Source organism: Palaemon carinicauda, chromosome 37 (genome assembly GCF_036898095.1).
Source record: "Palaemon carinicauda isolate YSFRI2023 chromosome 37, ASM3689809v2, whole genome shotgun sequence".
Classification (NCBI taxonomy): Eukaryota; Metazoa; Arthropoda; class Malacostraca; order Decapoda; family Palaemonidae; genus Palaemon; species Palaemon carinicauda.
In genome coordinates, this window is record NC_090761.1 from 71,607,945 (window position 1) to 71,627,944 (window position 20,000).

The 20,000-nt window shown below is 35.4% G+C and overlaps 1 protein-coding gene, 1 long non-coding RNA gene and 1 pseudogene across 6 annotated transcripts in view; 1 reads left to right on the top strand and 2 right to left on the bottom strand.

Moving 5' to 3' along the window:
• Positions 1-816, top strand: part of LOC137629386 (heparan sulfate 2-O-sulfotransferase 1-like) — a 12,920-nt pseudogene extending 12,104 nt beyond the window's left edge.
• LOC137629793 (uncharacterized) overlaps positions 1-20,000 on the bottom strand; it is a 117,413-nt gene that overhangs the window by 79,674 nt on the left and 17,739 nt on the right. The window lies entirely within an intron of this gene.
• Positions 10,861-20,000, bottom strand: part of LOC137629789 (uncharacterized) — a 78,139-nt gene continuing 68,999 nt past the window's right edge. For 4 of the 5 annotated variants that reach the window (XM_068361430.1, XM_068361428.1, XM_068361429.1 and 1 more), the window contains exons 3-4: positions 18,693-18,820; positions 10,861-12,856 (exon numbers count right to left, since the gene is read on the bottom strand). In XM_068361430.1, the coding sequence (XP_068217531.1) occupies positions 11,755-12,856; positions 18,693-18,820 (1,230 nt within the window). In that variant the 3' untranslated portion in view covers positions 10,861-11,754. The remainder of the gene's footprint in view (positions 12,857-18,692; positions 18,821-20,000) is intronic. The other variant, XM_068361426.1, reaches the window with a different exon arrangement.

The following is a 20,000-nucleotide window of genomic DNA, read 5'->3' on the forward strand; positions in this document are numbered from 1 at the left end:
TATATATATATATATATATATATATATATATTGGAGTACACGAACTATAAAAAAATGACTACTCTCTCTAGCCCCTACCGAGGGACGGCAAGAGTACAGTGTGGCCGCAAACGTAGACATATATATATATATATATATATATATATATATATATATATATATATATATATATATATTTATTTATTTGGCCAGCCACCTGCTCTTTGTCATATAGAGAAGAGATTCTATACCACTAGCACGTTCCTTGTGACTCTTATAACTAAATATCTGTCAATTTCAGGTAGGGTTAAACTAAACACCAACAATTCCCCGTCCTCGAGAAAGCGTGTGTCCCCAGCCACTCTAGACACCCTTCAAAAGTTCCTAAAGGAAGACATAGAGTTCTACGAATTTCTCCGTCAGCGCTTACACCTACAGGCCAATGCACTTGGCCTCTTGACGTCCTGATCAGAGGCCGATATTATGGCTGTAGAAAATTAGTGTAGTTGGAAGCTCTACATTTTTTATAAATGTTATTTATTAACAACGGTCTACCTCGATATATTCAGTCTTTTAATTTATCTGTTGATATCAAGGCCGTTATCTCAAGCGCTGTCTGTTTGAATGCAATGCGGATGGGGTCACCTTAGTAAGATTTGAGATTTTTTGTGATAAGTCTTTTTTCGTGATTTCTGAGACCAATTCCTCGAGTCTTTGGGTTACAACTAGTGAGTTCTCCAACATAGTGAAATATACAGTTCATGAAAATGCTTCAGATAATTATAAAATTGAAAAATTTACATCACATTGGTAATATTTGCAGTAATTCCTTGATTCTTTGGGTTACAACTAGTGAGTTCTCCAACATAGTGAAATTTGCTGTTCATGAAAATGCTTCAGATATTCATAAAATTGAAAAATTTATAACACATTGGTAATATTTGCAATAATTCCCTGATTCTTTGGGTTACAACTAGTGAGTTCTCCAACATAGTGAAATATACAGTTCATGAAAATGCTTCAGATATTTATAAAATTGAAAAATTTATATCACATTGGTAATATTTGCAGTAATTCCTTGATTCTTTGGGTTACAACTAGTGAGTTCTCCAACATAGTGAAATTTACTGTTCAGGAGAATGCTTCAGATGTTTATAAAATTGAAAAATTTATATCACATTGGTAATATTTGCAATAATTCCTTGATTCTTTGGGTTACACCTAGTGAGTTCTCCAACATAGTGAAATTTACTGTTCATGAAAATGCTTCAGATGTTTATAAAATTGAAAAATTTATATCACATTGGTAATATCTGCAATAATTCCCTGATTCTTTGGGTTACAACTAGTGAGTTCTCCAACATAGTGAAATTTACTGTTCTGGAGACTGCTTCAGATATTTATAGAATTGAAAAATTTATATCACATTGGTAATATCTGCAATAATTCCTTGATTCTTTGGGTTACAACTAGTGAGTTCTCCAACATAGTGAAATTTACTGTTCAGGAGAATGCTTCAGATATTTATAAAATTGAAAAATTTATATCGCATTGGTAATATCTGTAATAATTCCTCGATTCTTTGGGTTACAACTAGTGAGTTCTCCAACATAGTGACATTTAATGTTCAGAGGAGCTGCTCCAGATATTTAGAAAACAGGAACATTTGTCACATTGATGATATTTGCATTCCCAAACGTTTAATGATGTGGTAAAGTTTGAGAAGATAAGTCACTATTTTGTTAGTGAAGTTAAGTTTCATATATTTTGTGTGTGTGTGTGTGTGTGTATGTGTGTGTGTGTGACGAGAACTCGAAAAGCCAAATTAAACCTATATACAACTAATTCAACTATTATTTTAAGTGCTTCTATAATGTGAAAAATTATATATGTTTATTCGAGAAGTTACGGATAAAACTAAACATTTTTAGCATTAATCAAACATTTATTTTTATGTGATTTAAAATCATCTTAGTTAACAAGAGTTGTGAAAAAAGCGAATATTACACAAAATATAATGACATATAGCAGGAAGATAAATCGTGTAGACTGTAGATCATTTATCCGTCCTTAGCAATCTACTATAGTCAGGTAATAATTCTACATGAAATATGTTTACCTAGATAAAATGACTTATAAGAAAAATGTAAGTTATTTTTTCGATGATGAAGCAAGATGACATTTCGACGTGTCTTCATATCGAATTTTATTGAATGAGCTTTTTCATTTAAGAGATAATCTTGACGAGTTACGAATTTTATTGAATGAGCTTTTTCATATAAGAGATAATCTTGACAAGTTACGAATTTTATTGAATGAGCTTTTACATTTAAGAGATAATCTTGACGAGTTAGGAATTTTATTGAATGAGCTTTTTCATTTAAGAGATAATCTTGACAAGTTACTGATTTTATTGAATGAACTTTTTCATTCAAGAGATAATCTTGACGAGTTACGAATTCTATTGAATGAGCTTTTTCATTTAAGAGATAATCTTGACAAGTTACTGATTTTATTGAATGAGCTTTTTCATTTAAGAGATAATCTTGACGAGTTAGGAATTTTATTGAATGAGCTTTTTCATTTAAGAGATAATCTTGACAAGTTACGAATTTTATTGAATGAGCTTTTTCATTTAAGAGATAATCTTGACAAGTTACTGATTTTATTGAATGAACTTTTTCATTCAAGAGATAATCTTGACGAGTTACGAATTTTATTGAATGAGCTTTTTCATTTAAGAGATAATCTTGACGAGTTACGAATTTTATTGAATGAGCTTTTTCATTCAAGAGATAATCTTGAAACCTTTGTACGAACGCACGTACTCAATGCTTCTTCTTCACACTGATTTGGCTAAGAAACAGCTTGTTGTGTCACCAAGTTGCTTCAATTCCTAACTTTGTTTAGGTACCCCAAAATTCCTAGAAGAGTCTAACTGCTAAAGATGGCAAGGCTATGCTCTAGACTGGAATCATTCAAGTCTATATGTACACTTAAAAAAAAAAAAAAAAAAAAAAAAAAAAACCGCAATTTTAATCGGAAATTTTCCGTAAAAATATACTGTTCTCAGCCGTATTTCAGTAAAATACAGGCGACCGTAATTTCACCTTACCTTGTTATGATATTTTACGGGTTGGTGACCGTAATATCACTCTTTTACGTTGATATATCCGTTTTTAAAACAGTAAAAATCCTGTAATATATATTGTCATGCATTTCCCGTTGGTTTAATGCAACTTTTTAACATTGTACTAACTAACGAAACGGACCATTGCATAAATAACTGTAGTAAAATACAAAAATTCATTAAAAATCGGGTTCTTTACTCCTAAAGGTTGTTCACAGTTTACATATAGTGTTTATTCACTGACTTCGGATCCCAATAATATTACATTATAATTTCAGAAAATTATATGGGAACTGATGTGATTTAAGAGATTTTGAGTTGTGAGTTTGTAATTGAGAGGCCTTAAACAGTGCTCTTGTTACGCAGTAATCAGTTTCAACTTGACTTAGTACTTTACCAGTACTGTAAATTCTTGCCCTTTTTGTTTACACATGCTTGGAAAAAGTCTTGTAAATTGTATATGGAGAAATTTGGTTACTGGCAGATATTCTATACCTCCTTGACAGCGCATACTGTAGATTACAAGCCTAGAGTTAAATACCTTGTCTTCAGGGAGTTGAACTAGTAATGGAAGCCACTAAACTAATTTTAGAACGTTTGTCTGATTAATAAATCGATTTTCAATTTCCTAAAAGTCTGTTCCTTATCTGCGATAGTCCTATACGATTTCAGAGAAAACTGATTGATTTATTTGTTTGTATATTAATCAGATGTTGTTATTCTATTCTTAGGCTTCTGCATACCCTCATGACTATGTTCTACCAATAGCATATTTCGAAGAGTGTTTTAACCATGATCTACTGTAGGCCTACTACTAAAGCCTTCTTTGGTATTTACAATTTAGATGTGTGCCTTCATATATTATATTCATTGATGAGTTGTATTATAATAACATGTTATCATCTGCTATATATGTACAGTCAAATTCATTAATCTGTCGACATTCGCTGGCCATTATTTTCCCAGTGCAGAGTGTTTTAGGCTTGTCGACATAAAACCGTCCGTGAACTTTTGATTTTCACTGTACATAACGTTCAACCTTCTATGAAGGTTATTGTAAAGACAATCCTTCATATTGAAGAATGTTATTAATACAGTATTCCTAGTTTCTAATACTTGTTTTATTTACCTATTAAATTTTTCCTAGCATGATGAGGTAATGTCAAAATACTGTAGTTTTGGTAAATTTTCGTTGGTAACCAAACTTTTCACCTTGAATCAGATTTACTTGTAGTGCTAATATCAACTATATTAGGTTCGTATTTTCTCTTTATATTTCTAGATTATTAATTATGAATTATGCATTCTTATCTAGCAAAGCTCTCATTGGTTCGCTTAAAAAGATATTTGCCGCATTTTACACGTAATAATTTTTAATGAGGTGATTTATATTAAATTTCATGACGTTTTTAGAAATATGTAAACTTATAAATCATTATCAAATGCATATAATGTAACTGATGTCAGTGGCTTTGATAAGTATATATCAATACAACACTGCACTCAGCTTAACCATATGACAAAAAAAAAAAAAAAAAAAAAAAAAAAAAAACAGGCAAAAATAAATAAGAATGTTTAGTAAATGGCTGCTTCTTATGACAATCACAAAGGGGGAACAGTGCAGCGCATACCTTCGCCAACGCCACATTTGTTACCATGGTTTAAAGGTCGCTCATGAATGGCAGAGGCAAGGGACAGTGACATTGCCTAACGTGCAGGACAATGCCCTAGAGACTGACTATATTACATGATCAGCGCCCAAGTCCCCTCTCCACTCAAGCTATGACCAAGGAAGGCCAGGCAATGGCTGCTGATGACTCAACAGATAGACCTATAGGCTCCCCTAAACCCCCCAACCTTAGCGCACAAGAATGGTAAGGTTGCAGACACTAAAGGCACTAATGAGTCTGAGCAGGACTCGAACCTCCAACTGGCAAACACCAGGCAGAGACGTTACCAATCAGGCCACAACAATCATAGTTTTATACAATTCGGATAAAAATTGACCACGATATTGCAAAAAAAAAAAAAAAAAAAAAAAAAAAAAAAGGTTTTGACCTTTTGTGACCTTGACCTTTAATGAAATCACACCCACAATCTAATCAAGTCGTCCCTGGATCATGGACATTTATCCCACCAAATTTCATGAGATTTGGTCAAATAGTTTTTGAGTTTTGTGAATCACGGACAAACAAACATAAACAAATGAATAAATAAATAAGTAAATACACGCCTATCAAAACATAATAATAATAATAATAATAATAATAAAAATAATTATTATTATTATTATTACTATTATTATTCATTATTATTAGCTAAGCTATAACCCTAGTTGGAAAAGCATGATGATATGAACCCAAGGACTCCAACAGGGAAAATTGCCCAGTGAGGAAAGGAAATAAGGAAATAAATAAAATAATAATAATAATAATAATAATAATAATAACAATAATAATTATTATTACTATTATTATTCATTATTACTAGCTAAGCTATAACCCTAGTTGGAAAAGCATGATGATATGAACCCAAGGACTCCAACAGGGAAAATTGCCCAGTGAGGAAAGGAAATAAGGAAATAAATAAAATAATAATAATAATAATAATAATAATAATAATAACAATAATAATTATTATTACTATTATTATTCATTATTACTAGCTAAGCTATAACCCTAGTTGGAAAAGCATGATGATATGAACCCAAGGACTCCAACAGGGAAAATTGCCCAGTGAGGAAAGGAAATAAGGAAATAAATAAAAAATAATAATAATAATAATTATTATTACTATTATTAGTCATTATTACTAGCTAAGCTACAACCCTAGTAAGAAAAGCATGATGATATGAGCCCAACAGGGAAGATAGCCCAGTGAGGAAAGGACAAGTTAAAAAATAAAGTACAAAAGAAGTAATGAACAATTAAAATAAAATATTTTAAGAACAGTAACAACATTAAAATTAATCGTTCATATATAAACTATAAAAACTTCAAAAATACAAGAGAAATAAGATAGTATAGTATACCCGAGTGTTGAAATTAATTTAACATCCAATCTTATAATCTATATAATTCAATTTAAAATATATTACCTTTTTTTCCCAAATATGCACTAATAAGATAATATACTTATCAGAACGAAGTTTTAGCAGATTCAATCCAAAAATGTTGTCTTGGAGTGACGAAGGTATAGTTAAATCTCACTTATTCACTAAACATGTAATTGTTTACAACTGGCCGGCTATTGTGTGACTGCCTACCGTAACGTAACTGTAGTAACGTAGTTACGATATGTTTAGGTTACTGTCCTTCGCACATGCGCGAATTGATGGCCGATTTGATAGTTACTACTTTGAATTAATTATTCATAAAAAATTTATCTTATTAAGATAAAATGGAAGACCCAGGCCTACATGGTTGAGGAATATGAAGCGCGAAGTAGGAAATGATGAATGGAGAGGTATTGATTTAAAGGCTCGAGATAGAGACGACTGGTGAAATATAACCGAGGCCCTTCGCTTCAATAGGCGCAGGAGGAGATGATGATGGTGATGAATTTTTTATCATTATCACTTCCAGTATTTTTACTAAATAATGTTATTTACGTTATTTATCTAAGTTATTAATTAAAATATAATTGATCAAACTCCAAAGCTAACTACCAAACGGTTATTTAACAAAAAAAAAAAAAAAAAAAAAAAAAAATGCAGCCGTTTCTAGTCCACTGTAGGACAAAGGTTTCAGACATGTCAATTCATATCTGGAGTTTGGCCAGTTTTCACCACCACGCTTGCCAGTGCCGATTAGTGACGGTGGGAGATTTTCGTCTGATCGCTCACAGCAAACCAAACTAGTATGGGTGGACCTGACTAGTACAGCTTTGTTGATCATGGCGATACACAAACTCTTTTACACAGTCGGGCATAAATCATCATTGTTGCTTACTAACCTAAAACCCTAATTGGAAAAGCAAGATGCTATAAGCCCAAGGGCTCCTACAGGGAAAATATCCCAGCGAAGAAAGGAAATAAGAAAATAAATAAGCTCCAAGAGACGTTATGAACAATTAAAATAAAACATCTTAAGAAGAGTAACAATATTGCTTACTAACCTACAACCCTAGCTGGAAAAGCAAGATACTATAAGCCCAAGGGGTCCAACAGGGAAAATGGCCCAGTGAGGAAAGGAAATAAGGAAATAAATAAGCTCCAAGAGACGTAATGAACAATTAAAATAGAATATCTTAAGAGTAACAATATTAAAATAAATCTATGAAGTAACCTAAAGAGAGCTTCCCCACTTAAGCTAGGACGCCTGGCCTAGCCACCTTACCCAAGACTTTGGCCTTACTTATAGATGGTGGGGCTACATCCTTCTCAATGCAGCTCTCCCCAATCCCAGGCACTGATTTTACCTTAGCATAAAGTAGATTGTATTCCTGTGTTAACTTCCTCAGTGAAATATGGATCCTCGGGCTTGTCTCTTTTTGTTTCACTTGCTCTTATAACTTATAAAAACTACAAAAGCATTATGAAAGTGCAGATCTTCACCACGGTGGCTTATTTCTCGAGGTTAGGGTTACTTCGGTTGATCTTTTGCTCGACCTTGAACTTGACCTTTGACCCAGGACTTTCAAAATTGAATCACTTCCAAGTCTTAACATAATTATTAATCCCTGAAAGTTTTACTACTCTATGAGTAAAATTGTAGCCAGGAAGTTGTTCACAAACAAATGGACAAACATCGGGTGAAAACATAACCTGCTCCCAACTTCGTTGGCGGAGGTAAATATAGATTTCTCAGGTATTAACATAAAAATCTCAAAATTGTCCAAAACACCAATAAATACACCAGGAACAACACATTATATATCTCCTAAAGGGAATCAGGTATCATCAAACCCTCAAAATCCTTCAAAACATCTATAAATATACCAGGAACATCATATTATATATCTCCTACAAGGGAAAGGGCTGTACTGTATATTTGGAATGATTGCAACAGTAACCTCCTTCCAATGGTTATTTCCCTCGTCTACATACCTTTGTAGTTGATTGACCTGTAGCTTAGGGTACCTTTACTATCTAGTTGATGATGGTGTCCTTTCCAGAATTCTCATAAGTTGCTTTTGACTGTCCCTTACCTTACGACCCATAGTGCGATGTTTACAACTGTTCTTATGGTCAGTGCCCACTTACCCACGCTATTGGGGGCTTCATCTGTCACTGTTACCTTTGAGGAGATTACCGAGCGGATCTACATTTGGTGCTGTAGCCAACAAGATCAAAAACACATACAGGAGAGTGGAATACTATTCTGCTATGTGGCATATAACCAGAATCCAATTGATTTTGTCATTCTATTATAGCAAATTTAGAAGAATTTCCACTACCATTGGGGACTGAGCTAGTTACCAGATGCCTAGCAATACTTTATTACAGGCAGGTACCCATACTCCTCCTGAGGTGATAGTGATCATTGTCTTCTTAAAACCTGGACAAGCATAATTCCCATGGCTCATAATTTCAAACAGTGCCTTTTAATAGTACAATGTGCTGCATCTTGTAGATAGATTGGCCCTGTAAGGCCAGAAGGTCTATCCTTGACATGTCTCAAGAGGTTATGCCATCCTGAAGGTCATGCTTATGTGGATGTAACTCAAGACTCTTCCTGACTAAAAAAATCTCTCCATTTTTGGGAAGATAGTTTAGTTTGATGCTGTGATTATCTTCTGTGAATATCTGTTAGCTACTTAATTATCCCCATGCAATCCACATTCATTTGGGATGCTTGTACTCTTGCAACTGAAATATAGGGACTCATAAGGAAATCTGTTTAGAAGGATTATTAGTAAATACATTGCTGAGCCGTCAATCAAGCTTTGCCACGCTATCCCTCATTACTGAAGAAAAATGTTTGGCTTGTGTCACATTTCCTCTGTGCAGTTACAATTTTACAGGCAATGTTCCCATCACTGCTATAGATATAAGTGGAGAGTATTTGTCCCTCTTCACATGCATATTTCCACTCAATATGGGCGAGTTTCTTTTCCTCCTCCCCACGTTTGAAGCCTTAGATTGGTCTCTTCTGAACCATATTCTCTGATGTTACACACAAACCCCTCTGCAGTTCATGACTTACTCCAAAAGATTTCCAGTGAACTGGAGGATAAGAGCTATTAGATGGAAGAGTCTGGTTTGAAATTCCCACTGCTCTGTGCTCCTTGGTAGCAAGTTTCATGAACAACTAAGTTAGATAATTATCTATCTAACTCATGAGGGTAATGCTTAAATGATCAGTACATTTACTCTCTTCCATCCATGGGCTGCTGTTAAGGAGGCAGAAAGTTAGCCAATTTATGCATTATATAAGGGGTAATAAGCCTGATGATACTTACCAGACAAAAAAGTGAATTGATGAAATCTACCCTTTTTTCACTGAACTAAGCAACCTTTCATTCAGCAACTGCAAACACACCTTACTGTGAAGTTCTATCCTTGGCGAACCCTTGAAATAATTAGCCGGGACATGGGTGGAAGACTATCTCCCACCTTTGCAAAAAAAAGACACCAAGATAGTATAAAGATCTTTCGTAAGTGTCCTGTCCAGGTATGAGAACTAGTTCTCCTAATCTTAGAGAATTTTAATGATACATATACCCTTTAGGAACGATTAAAGCAAGTATCAAAGGGTGGATGGTGCAGCCCAATCAATTGACATTCTCATCAATGCAGGCAAGTTTACATGCTTTTTTAATAGTTATATCCTAGGAGTGCAATGTTGAACTGCCACCTTCCAGTGAAAAACTAGTCTACTCTACCTGCTGATTCCTCACTAAACCCAAAACTTGGAGCTCTCATGAACTGCTTACACTAACCTCACTTCCATAGCCAGGTCTAGTGGTCATAATCACTTAGTGTGAGAGACTTGAACTCAAGTCTAGAATTGTTTGCTTGTCTTTGCTAATCTGTTGCAAAGACCCAAACCCCTTAATGCTGATGATTTTACAGAAGCCCCTTTCACATATCTGTGACTTTGAACCTTGCTCATAACCAAGACTTCTTCCTTTTCCTGTTAAAACTGTACAGTTGTAAATTTGAAGACCATGGGAGGATAAGGCACAATTATGTGTAATTATCCAAGGGAAAACTAAGAGACCGCTTTCAAGAACATATTGGCTAAGAAAATTATTATTAGTGACTATGAAATTTCGTCGAGTAGCTCAGTATTTCAAGGTGGAATTATTACTCGCAAGATAATATTTTAACAACAATAATTTATCAAGTGCAATTGGGGAAATTAATACTTACATTGGGGCTCTCTCAACCAGGAATGGCAAAAAGGGCTCGCCTCAGACTAGAACAAGGCCTTAAAAACTACTAAATGTTTAAATGATAATATTCTTAATGGGTACTGAATGCTATGCATTCCATTAAGGGGAGCCAAAGGAAACTGCAAGACTGATTAGCTACATACTTACAATTAGTAAAGTCACTTGATCAGGTTTAGTATAAACATGACACCATAGGACTTTTTAAATATGAAAAATGCAGTTAACTGCATTTTGTATTAAATTTATTTTTGGTGTTAGTTATGGTCATAAGTAGTTTCATGCAACTGGTTTTATATTACAAATTAGCCTGAAAAATACTTATGCCTCTGTAGGACGTAACTCGCTACAATTTGCAATAGAGCATATTTAGATGTTAAAGGCTTCAAAACTCTTTTTTAAGTTTTTTTACTTTTATTTTTGTTTAGCATATAAAGTGAATGAATGAAATATACATACCCTTGATATACATTAGTGATATAGTTAGTCATGCATTACAGTAAGTCTGAATACTGTATTAGATAATGAATAGAGGAAATGACAAACTGTAGATTAAAGTCTCGGATAATTAAGCGTCAAAAGTTGTAGAGTTTCAGACTATTCTGACAGTCACTTACAAGGGGGAAACCAAAACTCATAACCCTTTTCAATTCTAGGACTTAAGGCATGTTTAAACGGTCTAATGGTTCGTCGAATGCAGTTCGACAGACAAGCGTTTAAAGCGATGCTCGAACGTGTAAACTTGGTATTTCGTTGTCGAACATGTTTGTCACACGGTTCGAAGAAAGTCTGTTCTTGCCTGACTTTTGTGATGGGGCTTCATTGTCCACGAACCTTATGCATTTGTGACTGACTCCACTTCTTCGAACCGTTTGACAAGTAGGTTTGACAGCCGAGTTCGACGAACCGTACGACCGTGTAAATCCTGCTTAGAGTTACCTTAAGTAGGTAAATGCCATTCTCATAAGATCTCTTATAAAATCTGACTCATAAAAGAGAACAGAAACTTAGATTTACAAAAGAAAAAATAAGTATTGCCCTATAATTTAAACGTAAGGCAAACCTATGGTAATGATAATGAAATTAGGAACATGTCAGAAATGTCTAGTGATTTTTCATATTTACAAGGTGAGCTTACAAATAAATAAAAAGGAATACATCGAATGAGGTCTCAGAAGAGTTGTAGTAAAAACAGCACAATATAAGTCGCTGCTGGCATTTGCGAGAGGTGATTTGTTTAGTAAAAGAGTAACAAATCTAGTAATTTATGATGCCAAGCCTTATGAATAGAGCTATTGTATTTGGGAGAATCAGCTTTCGAGAAAACGTTTTGCATACTGAGCTATATGTTCTACACCTTTACTTGACGCAATGTGTAGATTTTCAGCCGTTACTAATGGGTTGATGAGAGAATTGTGCAGTTCTGCAATCTGGGAAGAACAGGCAGCTGCAGGATCCCCTGAAGCTGATAGCATGCCTTTCCAATATTCATTTCCTGGGAGTGAGTTACCATCCCAGGCATAACTGTCAATCAACATTGTTCCCTCAGGTACTGGTGCGTGTAAAGCTCTTTGGGAGAAATGAAGAACAACTTCAGTATTTGGAAACTTTTCTCCTTCTGTAGCACCGTGACAACTGGTTGCTTTTATCCAGCTAAAATCTACGTGTCCAATGTGCGTTGTGTCAACTGAAGCAAGAGCATCTCCCCATGCTTCTACAAAAAGCTCATTTTGTTGATGGCACACTTGCCAGACTCCAAGGCCAAGCCCCACCACATGGACATAAGCCTTCAGTCCAGCCTCGGCTGCACGGCAACTCGCTTCTATCAAGAGGAGTTCCGCTGACATTTTTATCCTAGCTCTATAGACTTTGGTGTTGAGCTTTACTCTGGATACAACTGTGAGAAAATCTTCGCCTTCAGCTTCCTCCCAGGTTGGTAACGTCGACTTATTCCAAAGTTGACCCCATGCCTTAACTAACCAACGTTTTTCGGGAGGGTTTTCGCCATAACCGCGGTCTTTAGTATTCTGTTCCGGTGTAACTGCACAATCTTGATACTCCATGACGCCTGCTCTTTCAAATCTAGCACCAACCATTCCTACAATAACACCCTCTTGCTGGAAGCTACCAGGAGGTCCAAGGACGCCTCGATTGTGACGACTCCCGTCATTTATGAACTGAGACTTTGAGGAAACGCACACGAGAGCTGCTATTTTTATTTCGTCATAGCTCATATAATCTTTAATACTTAATTTAGGAGATTCGTGAGAATGTCCAATATTTTCAAACCCTTCAGAGCCTTCTGTACCATCCTGCAGTAGATAAACATCGCTTGGATTGAAGAATACGATGGGTCTTCTCTTCAGTAATCTGTCTACGAATTCCAGCAATGTCATAGATGCATACAGCTCCCTGAAAGTTGGAGAATCTCTATTAGACAAAAAATAACTGTATACTGTACAGTACTCCAAATTAATGGTTATATACAGTACTGTACTCCAAAACTAATGTTTGTACACAGTACTGTACTCCATAACTAATGGGTGTATACAGTACTGTACTCCATAACTAATGGATGCATATAGTACTGTACTCCATAACTAATGGTTGTATACAGTACTGTACTCCATAACTAATTGTTATAATACATTAGTTGAAATATAGCGAGAAAAGCTACTTATAAAAAAAATGAAAACAAAAGTGGTGGAGGGAATAAGAGTTAGCTAGTTAGTTATAAACAGCTAAATCGGGAGCATGGAAATATTTTATAGTAAGCACATGCACTTAAGATACATTATAACCAAATTATAACCCAATTATTATGAATACTGTACTTCATCTGGATACACGGAGTTTTTAGCAGGTTAACCTTGGAAGTCAAATTCTCGTTTGGCTATTCAAACAGTGATGTCATGGAATTCAATTCTTGTACAGAGATTTAGTTCCATGTTACAATTGAAAGAGAATAGCTTTTTAAAGTACATGATATAGCTAAACTAAATTAAGGAAAGCTATTATCGACATTAAAAAACACAGCATTCCACTATAATAGGGATTAGTAGTAATTTTTATATTTGAGGCAACCAAACTTTTACTTTGGGTGATTATATAGGTTTAAAAAGTCATAAAGAGTCCAACCCACAAACTATGGAAACATCCAATATTCTTGAACACATAAATGTACATACGCTGATATATACTGTATAGAGTTAATTGAGAATAGTTATATCAAGTAACTAGATCTTATTGAGTCACATAGAAAGGTTCAAAGATTACTATGCCCTCTTCATGATGTAATGCAACGTGGTGATAGAGGATTTGATTGTAATGTCATGATGGACAAGCACTGCTCTGCCACTAACACCAAGGTTCTTAAGAAGTCTTTTGGTTGCCTGACTCCTCTTGTTCCAATAACAATTCCATTTTATGAGGCATCATCAGCATTCTCAAATCCCATAGATGATCTGATGTACCTACAGATCCCTACACCATAAGCTCTGTACTCCTCTGCCTCCTATAAGGCACTAAGATGTGTCCTTCCGCATCACCAGGTCAGGATTATATAAGGCGCTTCGATGTGTGCTCCCATCCTTCTGCATCACCAGGTCAGGATTAATGAGTGTGTTCCCATTCTAATTAATGGCTACACCTTGAGGGTAAATCATTCTGCTGAGAACTAGGAATCAAGCTTTTCATGTATCTCGTGTCATCTGACCCCGTGATGTGGAAGTGGAAGGACATTTCTGAAGAAGATGGTAAATATCTGCTGTACCCTCAATGCAATGTCTACATGTCGGTCATCTCAGTTCTTCATGCGTGATTCTACCTACTGCTTTAGCTGACTCTGCTTGAGGTGGTTTGTGCTCAGAATCTGGGCAAGTAGAGAGGAAGAAGTCTGATTTAGGTATATGGAGACTGTTGGCTCTTGGGTCTCCAGAGAGTCTTCTAAAACCTTTGCCAACTACATTCCCACATCTCAAAGAGCAAGCATGAATTATTGCTCCTGATGGCAGAGAACCCTCCTTTCGATCGCATCAATTTCATACAATCTGATGAAATTTCTCACTGCATAATCCTTTTCCATACATGAGCACTTGAAAAATGTCCAATTTAATAATACGAAATCTATTTATTACACTATCTTGGTATCAATCATTCATTTAATTTTTGCTGTTAGTTGCATATCCATAACACATACCACGTTGAAGGATGTGTCTGTTTATAAAAAATGCAATCTCATAACATCACTGATAGAAAATGAACTCACTGGATTCCTAATTACTATACAGGAGAAAACTGTGTGTCTACACACGCACACCTTTCACTAGCAAGTTCAAATTGTCTGATGATCGGCAAAGACATTAAGTAACCAATACCCCATAATTCATAAATACCAATAATAGACAATGACTACAATACTAACAAGCTGAAATTTAAAGAACTGAATGAAACAGAAGATAAAGAATTTCGAACAGTAGAATATTTCTTTCAATTGCTCAATGGAGACTTACATGCAGCAGGAACAAAGTCCTAAATTACGAAAAATACAGGTTCATTCAGATGACAACCAGCTCCTAAGGTGGTCATCAGAACATTTGATTTTGCACCAAGCAACAAGGAAAGCTTCAGTTTGATTTGGTAAGCACTAGAAAATCCAAATACTGTACAGTGCATATATCAAGGGTTCCCAACCTGGGGTACATGCACCTCCAGTGGTACATTTTTACTCTTCAGAAGGTATATTGGATCTGAGAGAATGACCAGTCTTTGCAATACACGAGGTAATCTGTAATGAGATTGAATAATGAAATTATACCAATATAAATTTCATTGTTTCTCTTTTTCAACCTCAATTTTAGTGGTACACAGGTATCTTTAAAATTGCCCAAGAACAAACAGGTTGGGAACCATGCAAAAGATGCTGATCCTAGTTTTGTAAAGCTTCATAAATAATCAATTTCTGGTATTTCTTTTAAATTGTTACAACCCAATCTTCACTCTTGATCTTTTTACTATACACTCAGGACAGTCTATTCCAACATGGCATTTTCTTTGAGGCCCCTTCAAGGTCCTCGAAGGCGACGGTAGCCAAATCTTTGGAAGGAGCTACGTGAGCAATAACAAAGTGAAGGAGAGATCAAAACCTCTTGAAAATTCTGATCAGACACACAATATTCATCAAAAAGTGGCCAAAAGTTTTCCTAACCCTTCTGCTGTCACATATTACAGAGGGACATGTAATAAAATTAGATTTTTCAGCCTTCTTGTGAGTTTTGATGTTACATATTAGAGGGACATGTAATAAGATAAATACTTTCAGTCATCTCGTGAGTTTTGATGTTACATATTACAGAGGGACATGTCATAAAATTAGATTTTTCAGCCTTCTTGTGAGTTTTGATGTTACATATTAGAGGGACATGTAATAAGATTAATATTTTCAGCCATCTCGTGAGTTTTGATGTTACATATTACAGAGGGACATGTAATAAGATTAATATTTTCAGACATCTCGTGAGTTTTGATGTTACATATTACAGAGGGACATGTCATAAAATTAGATTTTTCAGCCTTCTTGGGAGTTTTGATGTTACATATTAGAGGGACATGTAATAAGATTAATATTTTCAGCCATCTCGTGAGTTTTGATGTTACATATTACAGAGGGACATGTAATAAGATTAATATTTTCAGCCTTCTTGTGAGTTTTGATGTTACATATTAGAGGGACATGTAATAAGATTAATATTTTCAGCCATCTCGTGAGTTTTGATGTTACATATTACAGAGGGACATGTAACAAAATTAGATTTTCAGACTTCTCGTTAGTTTTGATGTTACATATTACAGAGGGACATGTAACAAAATTAGATTTTCAGACTTCTCGTGAGTTTTGATGTTACATATTACAGAGGGACATGTAACAAAATTAGATTTTTCAGACTTTTCGTGAGTTTTGATGTTACATATTACAAAGGGACATGTAACAAAATTAATTTTTTTTCAGCCATATTGTGATTTTTGATGTTACACATTACAGATGAGCATGTGACAAAATTAATTTTTCAGCCCTTTTGTGATTTTTTATGTTACATACCACACAGGGACAAGTAACAAATTAATTTTTTCTAGAACTTATGGAGAATATTGCAGACATTTCGGAGAACTTAACAAAAGGATGTGGATATACAATATTTCCTTAAGTCAGCAACATCAAATGAAAAGGAACAAAGACTTGTATACAATGCTGAAAAATGTGTTCTTCAGAAAGATTTTGCAAGCATAAATAGAGAGCTAACAAATTACCATATACAATGATGAATATGTGAGGAACTTTTACAATAGCTAAATTGCCATAAAGAATACTGACCTGCTCTGAATTATTAAAACCTCCAGTTTAAAGTTATTCAGATGCAATATTCCATGAATGACACTAGAAAAGTTACAAATCCTACACAACTGAATCCTGTTCTCGATGTTTATTTCTTTAAGCTGACAAAGAACATGATTATGTCAAGAGAGGTTAACAGGATGTCTCTTCTCAAAGGACTGATGTTTAATATATTAATTTTTCTTTTGAAGTTATTAATGAAATCCTTTACCTTAAGGGCTGCTTTTCTGCTCCTATACAATAGAGGAACCCTTGTCTTTACAGGACCTTCGCAGTCATTTTATTATATGCATTCCAAGCAAATCAACATTTCACACTATACATTGTTCGTTTATTGTCAAACAGAACAATTATAAACAAGCATATGCTCTGCATAGGGAGACTCGCACTGATCAAATGAAGGAAGTATAAGCCCAAGAAAAGTATTAGGAGACTCAAAACCTTCGTGTTCGGCTAATAAAGATACTCCGATATCAAATGTTGAAAGATAAATATCGACTGAATGAGAATTCAAGAAGGCAGCTGATACCGGTTTACCAGCACCTGTTCCCAGTTGGCACATATAGATTTAAAGGTTTAAAGGCCGCTAATGAATGGCAGAGGGAAGGGACAGTGACATTGCCCTATCAAGTAGGACAATGCCCTAGAGACTGATCATATATACATATGAACAGCACCCAAGTCCCCTCTCCACCCCCAGCTAGGACCAAGGAGGGCCAGGCAATGGCTGCTGATGACTCGGCAAATAAATCTATAGGCTCCCGAAAATAGCACCATTATTAGCTCACAAGGATGGTGAGGTTGCAGCGAATAAAGAAACTAACGAGTTTGAGTGGGACTCGAACCCCAGTCAGGCGATCATCTTTTTTTTATCTGAATTATTTTAAACGAAGCTGTTCCAGCTGGAATAAAAGGGAGTTTATATATATTAAAAAATGTTTTTATTATTTTAGATGAAGCTTTTCATTAAAAAATGAACAGCACATGAATTCTGAGTAAGTATTGAATTGGGTTTAAAATTTAATTTGGTTCTGTTGTTTAATTGAGAAATAAATATAAAAGAAAGGAATTTTAGACCATCACCTTTTGAAATAGAAACATCTTTGAAGCTCACAATCCAGTAAATGAGGGAAATTTTCATCAAGGAAAGTCTATACTAAAAGGTTTCACACCAGATGATTTTGTGCTCTGAAACAAAATCATTCAGAAAATACTGTTCAGCAAATATTGAACACGTCAACATAGATACCAGAAAAAAAAGAAATAGTGGACCATGTGGAATTTTTTCAGTGGTCGAGTAATATAAAATTTATGAACCTAATTACAATTATTAAATATACTGCTGCAGAATGTACACTTGGCTTCATGAATTCCGGTACACTGGCGTCTCATTAGCTTCCAGTGAAGTGTACTGGAATTAATGAAGCTGTACAAGAGGAGACTTGCAGTAGAGAAAGTTAATGTAGCCATTCTAGACAAGGCAGAGATGATCTCGCACAAGTTTAATTACTGTAATACAAGAGAGAAAGTCATGTACTTCCATCATGCATTACAAGCAGACTATTGTACCAACCGTGTGTCACACAATTGTACATAATTCCTTTTGTATATATTATGCTTGTATCTTCGCTCTTCCCTCGCACTAAAACGAATATGAAAATTCATGTCTGCTGGTTTCCTCTGTAATATTGTCATTTCCTCGAACATGTATTTTCCTTTTGCCTTGAGGTTTTGTATATAAAGGAGAGTGTTCTTTAATATACAACTCAGTTGATTGCATCCTGCCTTTGAGTTCACAACCTTCTCCCTCCCTCGTCACACTATAATATCAAAATAATTAATGAACTGACCACCTACTTTTCTTTTTTCCTTCCAAACTGCTGCTTCTTGTGGATAAACATGGCAAGGAGAGGCAACAGATCTTCGTGTATGACTGGATAGGCAGAATTGATTTTATTCTCTAAGGTTTCTTTGTCGATGCCATTCTGAAATAGAAGATATATTATTATTAGAGGGCAAAAGGGAGTCTGTAGCCTGGTGTAAAGGCTACTCATGAATGGCAGAGGGAAGGGACAGTGACATTTCCCTATCAAGCAGGGCAATGCCTTAGAGACTGACCATATTACATATTGTACCAACCGTGTGTCACACGATCGGACATAATTCATTTTGTACATATTATGCTTGTATCTTCGCTCTTCCCTCGCACTAAAAAGAACCGGAATAAACATGTCTGCGTTTCTCCTATGTAACATTGTCTGTCTTTCGAACATGAAATTTCCTGTTGCCTTGAGGTTTTGTATAGTAGAAGTGTTCTATAATAAATTAACTCAGTTGCTTTCATACTGCCTTTGAGTTCACAACCTTCTCTCGGCCCGTCACATTGGTGACCCCGGAGTGAAGATCGTGTGACACACGGTTGGTACAATATGATCAGCACCCAAGCCTCCTCTCCACTGAAACTAGGACCAAGGAGGGCCGGGCAATGACTACTGATGACTCAGCAGATAGACCTATAGGCTCCCCAAAACCCCTATCCTTAGCTCACAAGGATGGTAAGGTTGCAACGACAAAGGAAACTAACGAATTTGAGCGGGACTCGAACCCCAGTCTGGCGTTCACCAGTCAGGGACGTTACCACATCGGTCACTATATTTGGTAATTATAAATACTTGGAAGGGTACACTCGGGCATGCTGTTTTATATTTATATTATTTCCCTTTTTTAAGATTTTATAGTTCATATATAAGAGATTTAATTCAATGTTGTTACTGTTCGTAAAATCATTAATCTTTAATGTTGATTCAATGTTCAAACTGCTCTCTCTCTCTCTCTCTCTCTCTCTCTCTCTCTCTCTCTCTCTCTCTCTCTCTCTCTCTCTCTCTCTCTCTCATCAACCCTCAACTTCCAATTACCTTATATTGATTCGATATTCAAACTATTACCTCTCTCTCTCTCTCTCTCTCTCTCTCTCTCCTCTCTCTCTCTCTCTCCTCTCTCTCTCTCTCGGACTAGCATGCTTCCTCTTATAGGAAATAACAAATCTCTCTCTCTCTCTCTCTCTCTCCTCAACCTTCAACTTCCAATTACCTTATATTGATTCAATATTCAAACTATTACCTCTCTCTCTCTCTCTCTCTCTCTCCTCTCTCTCTCTCTCTCTCT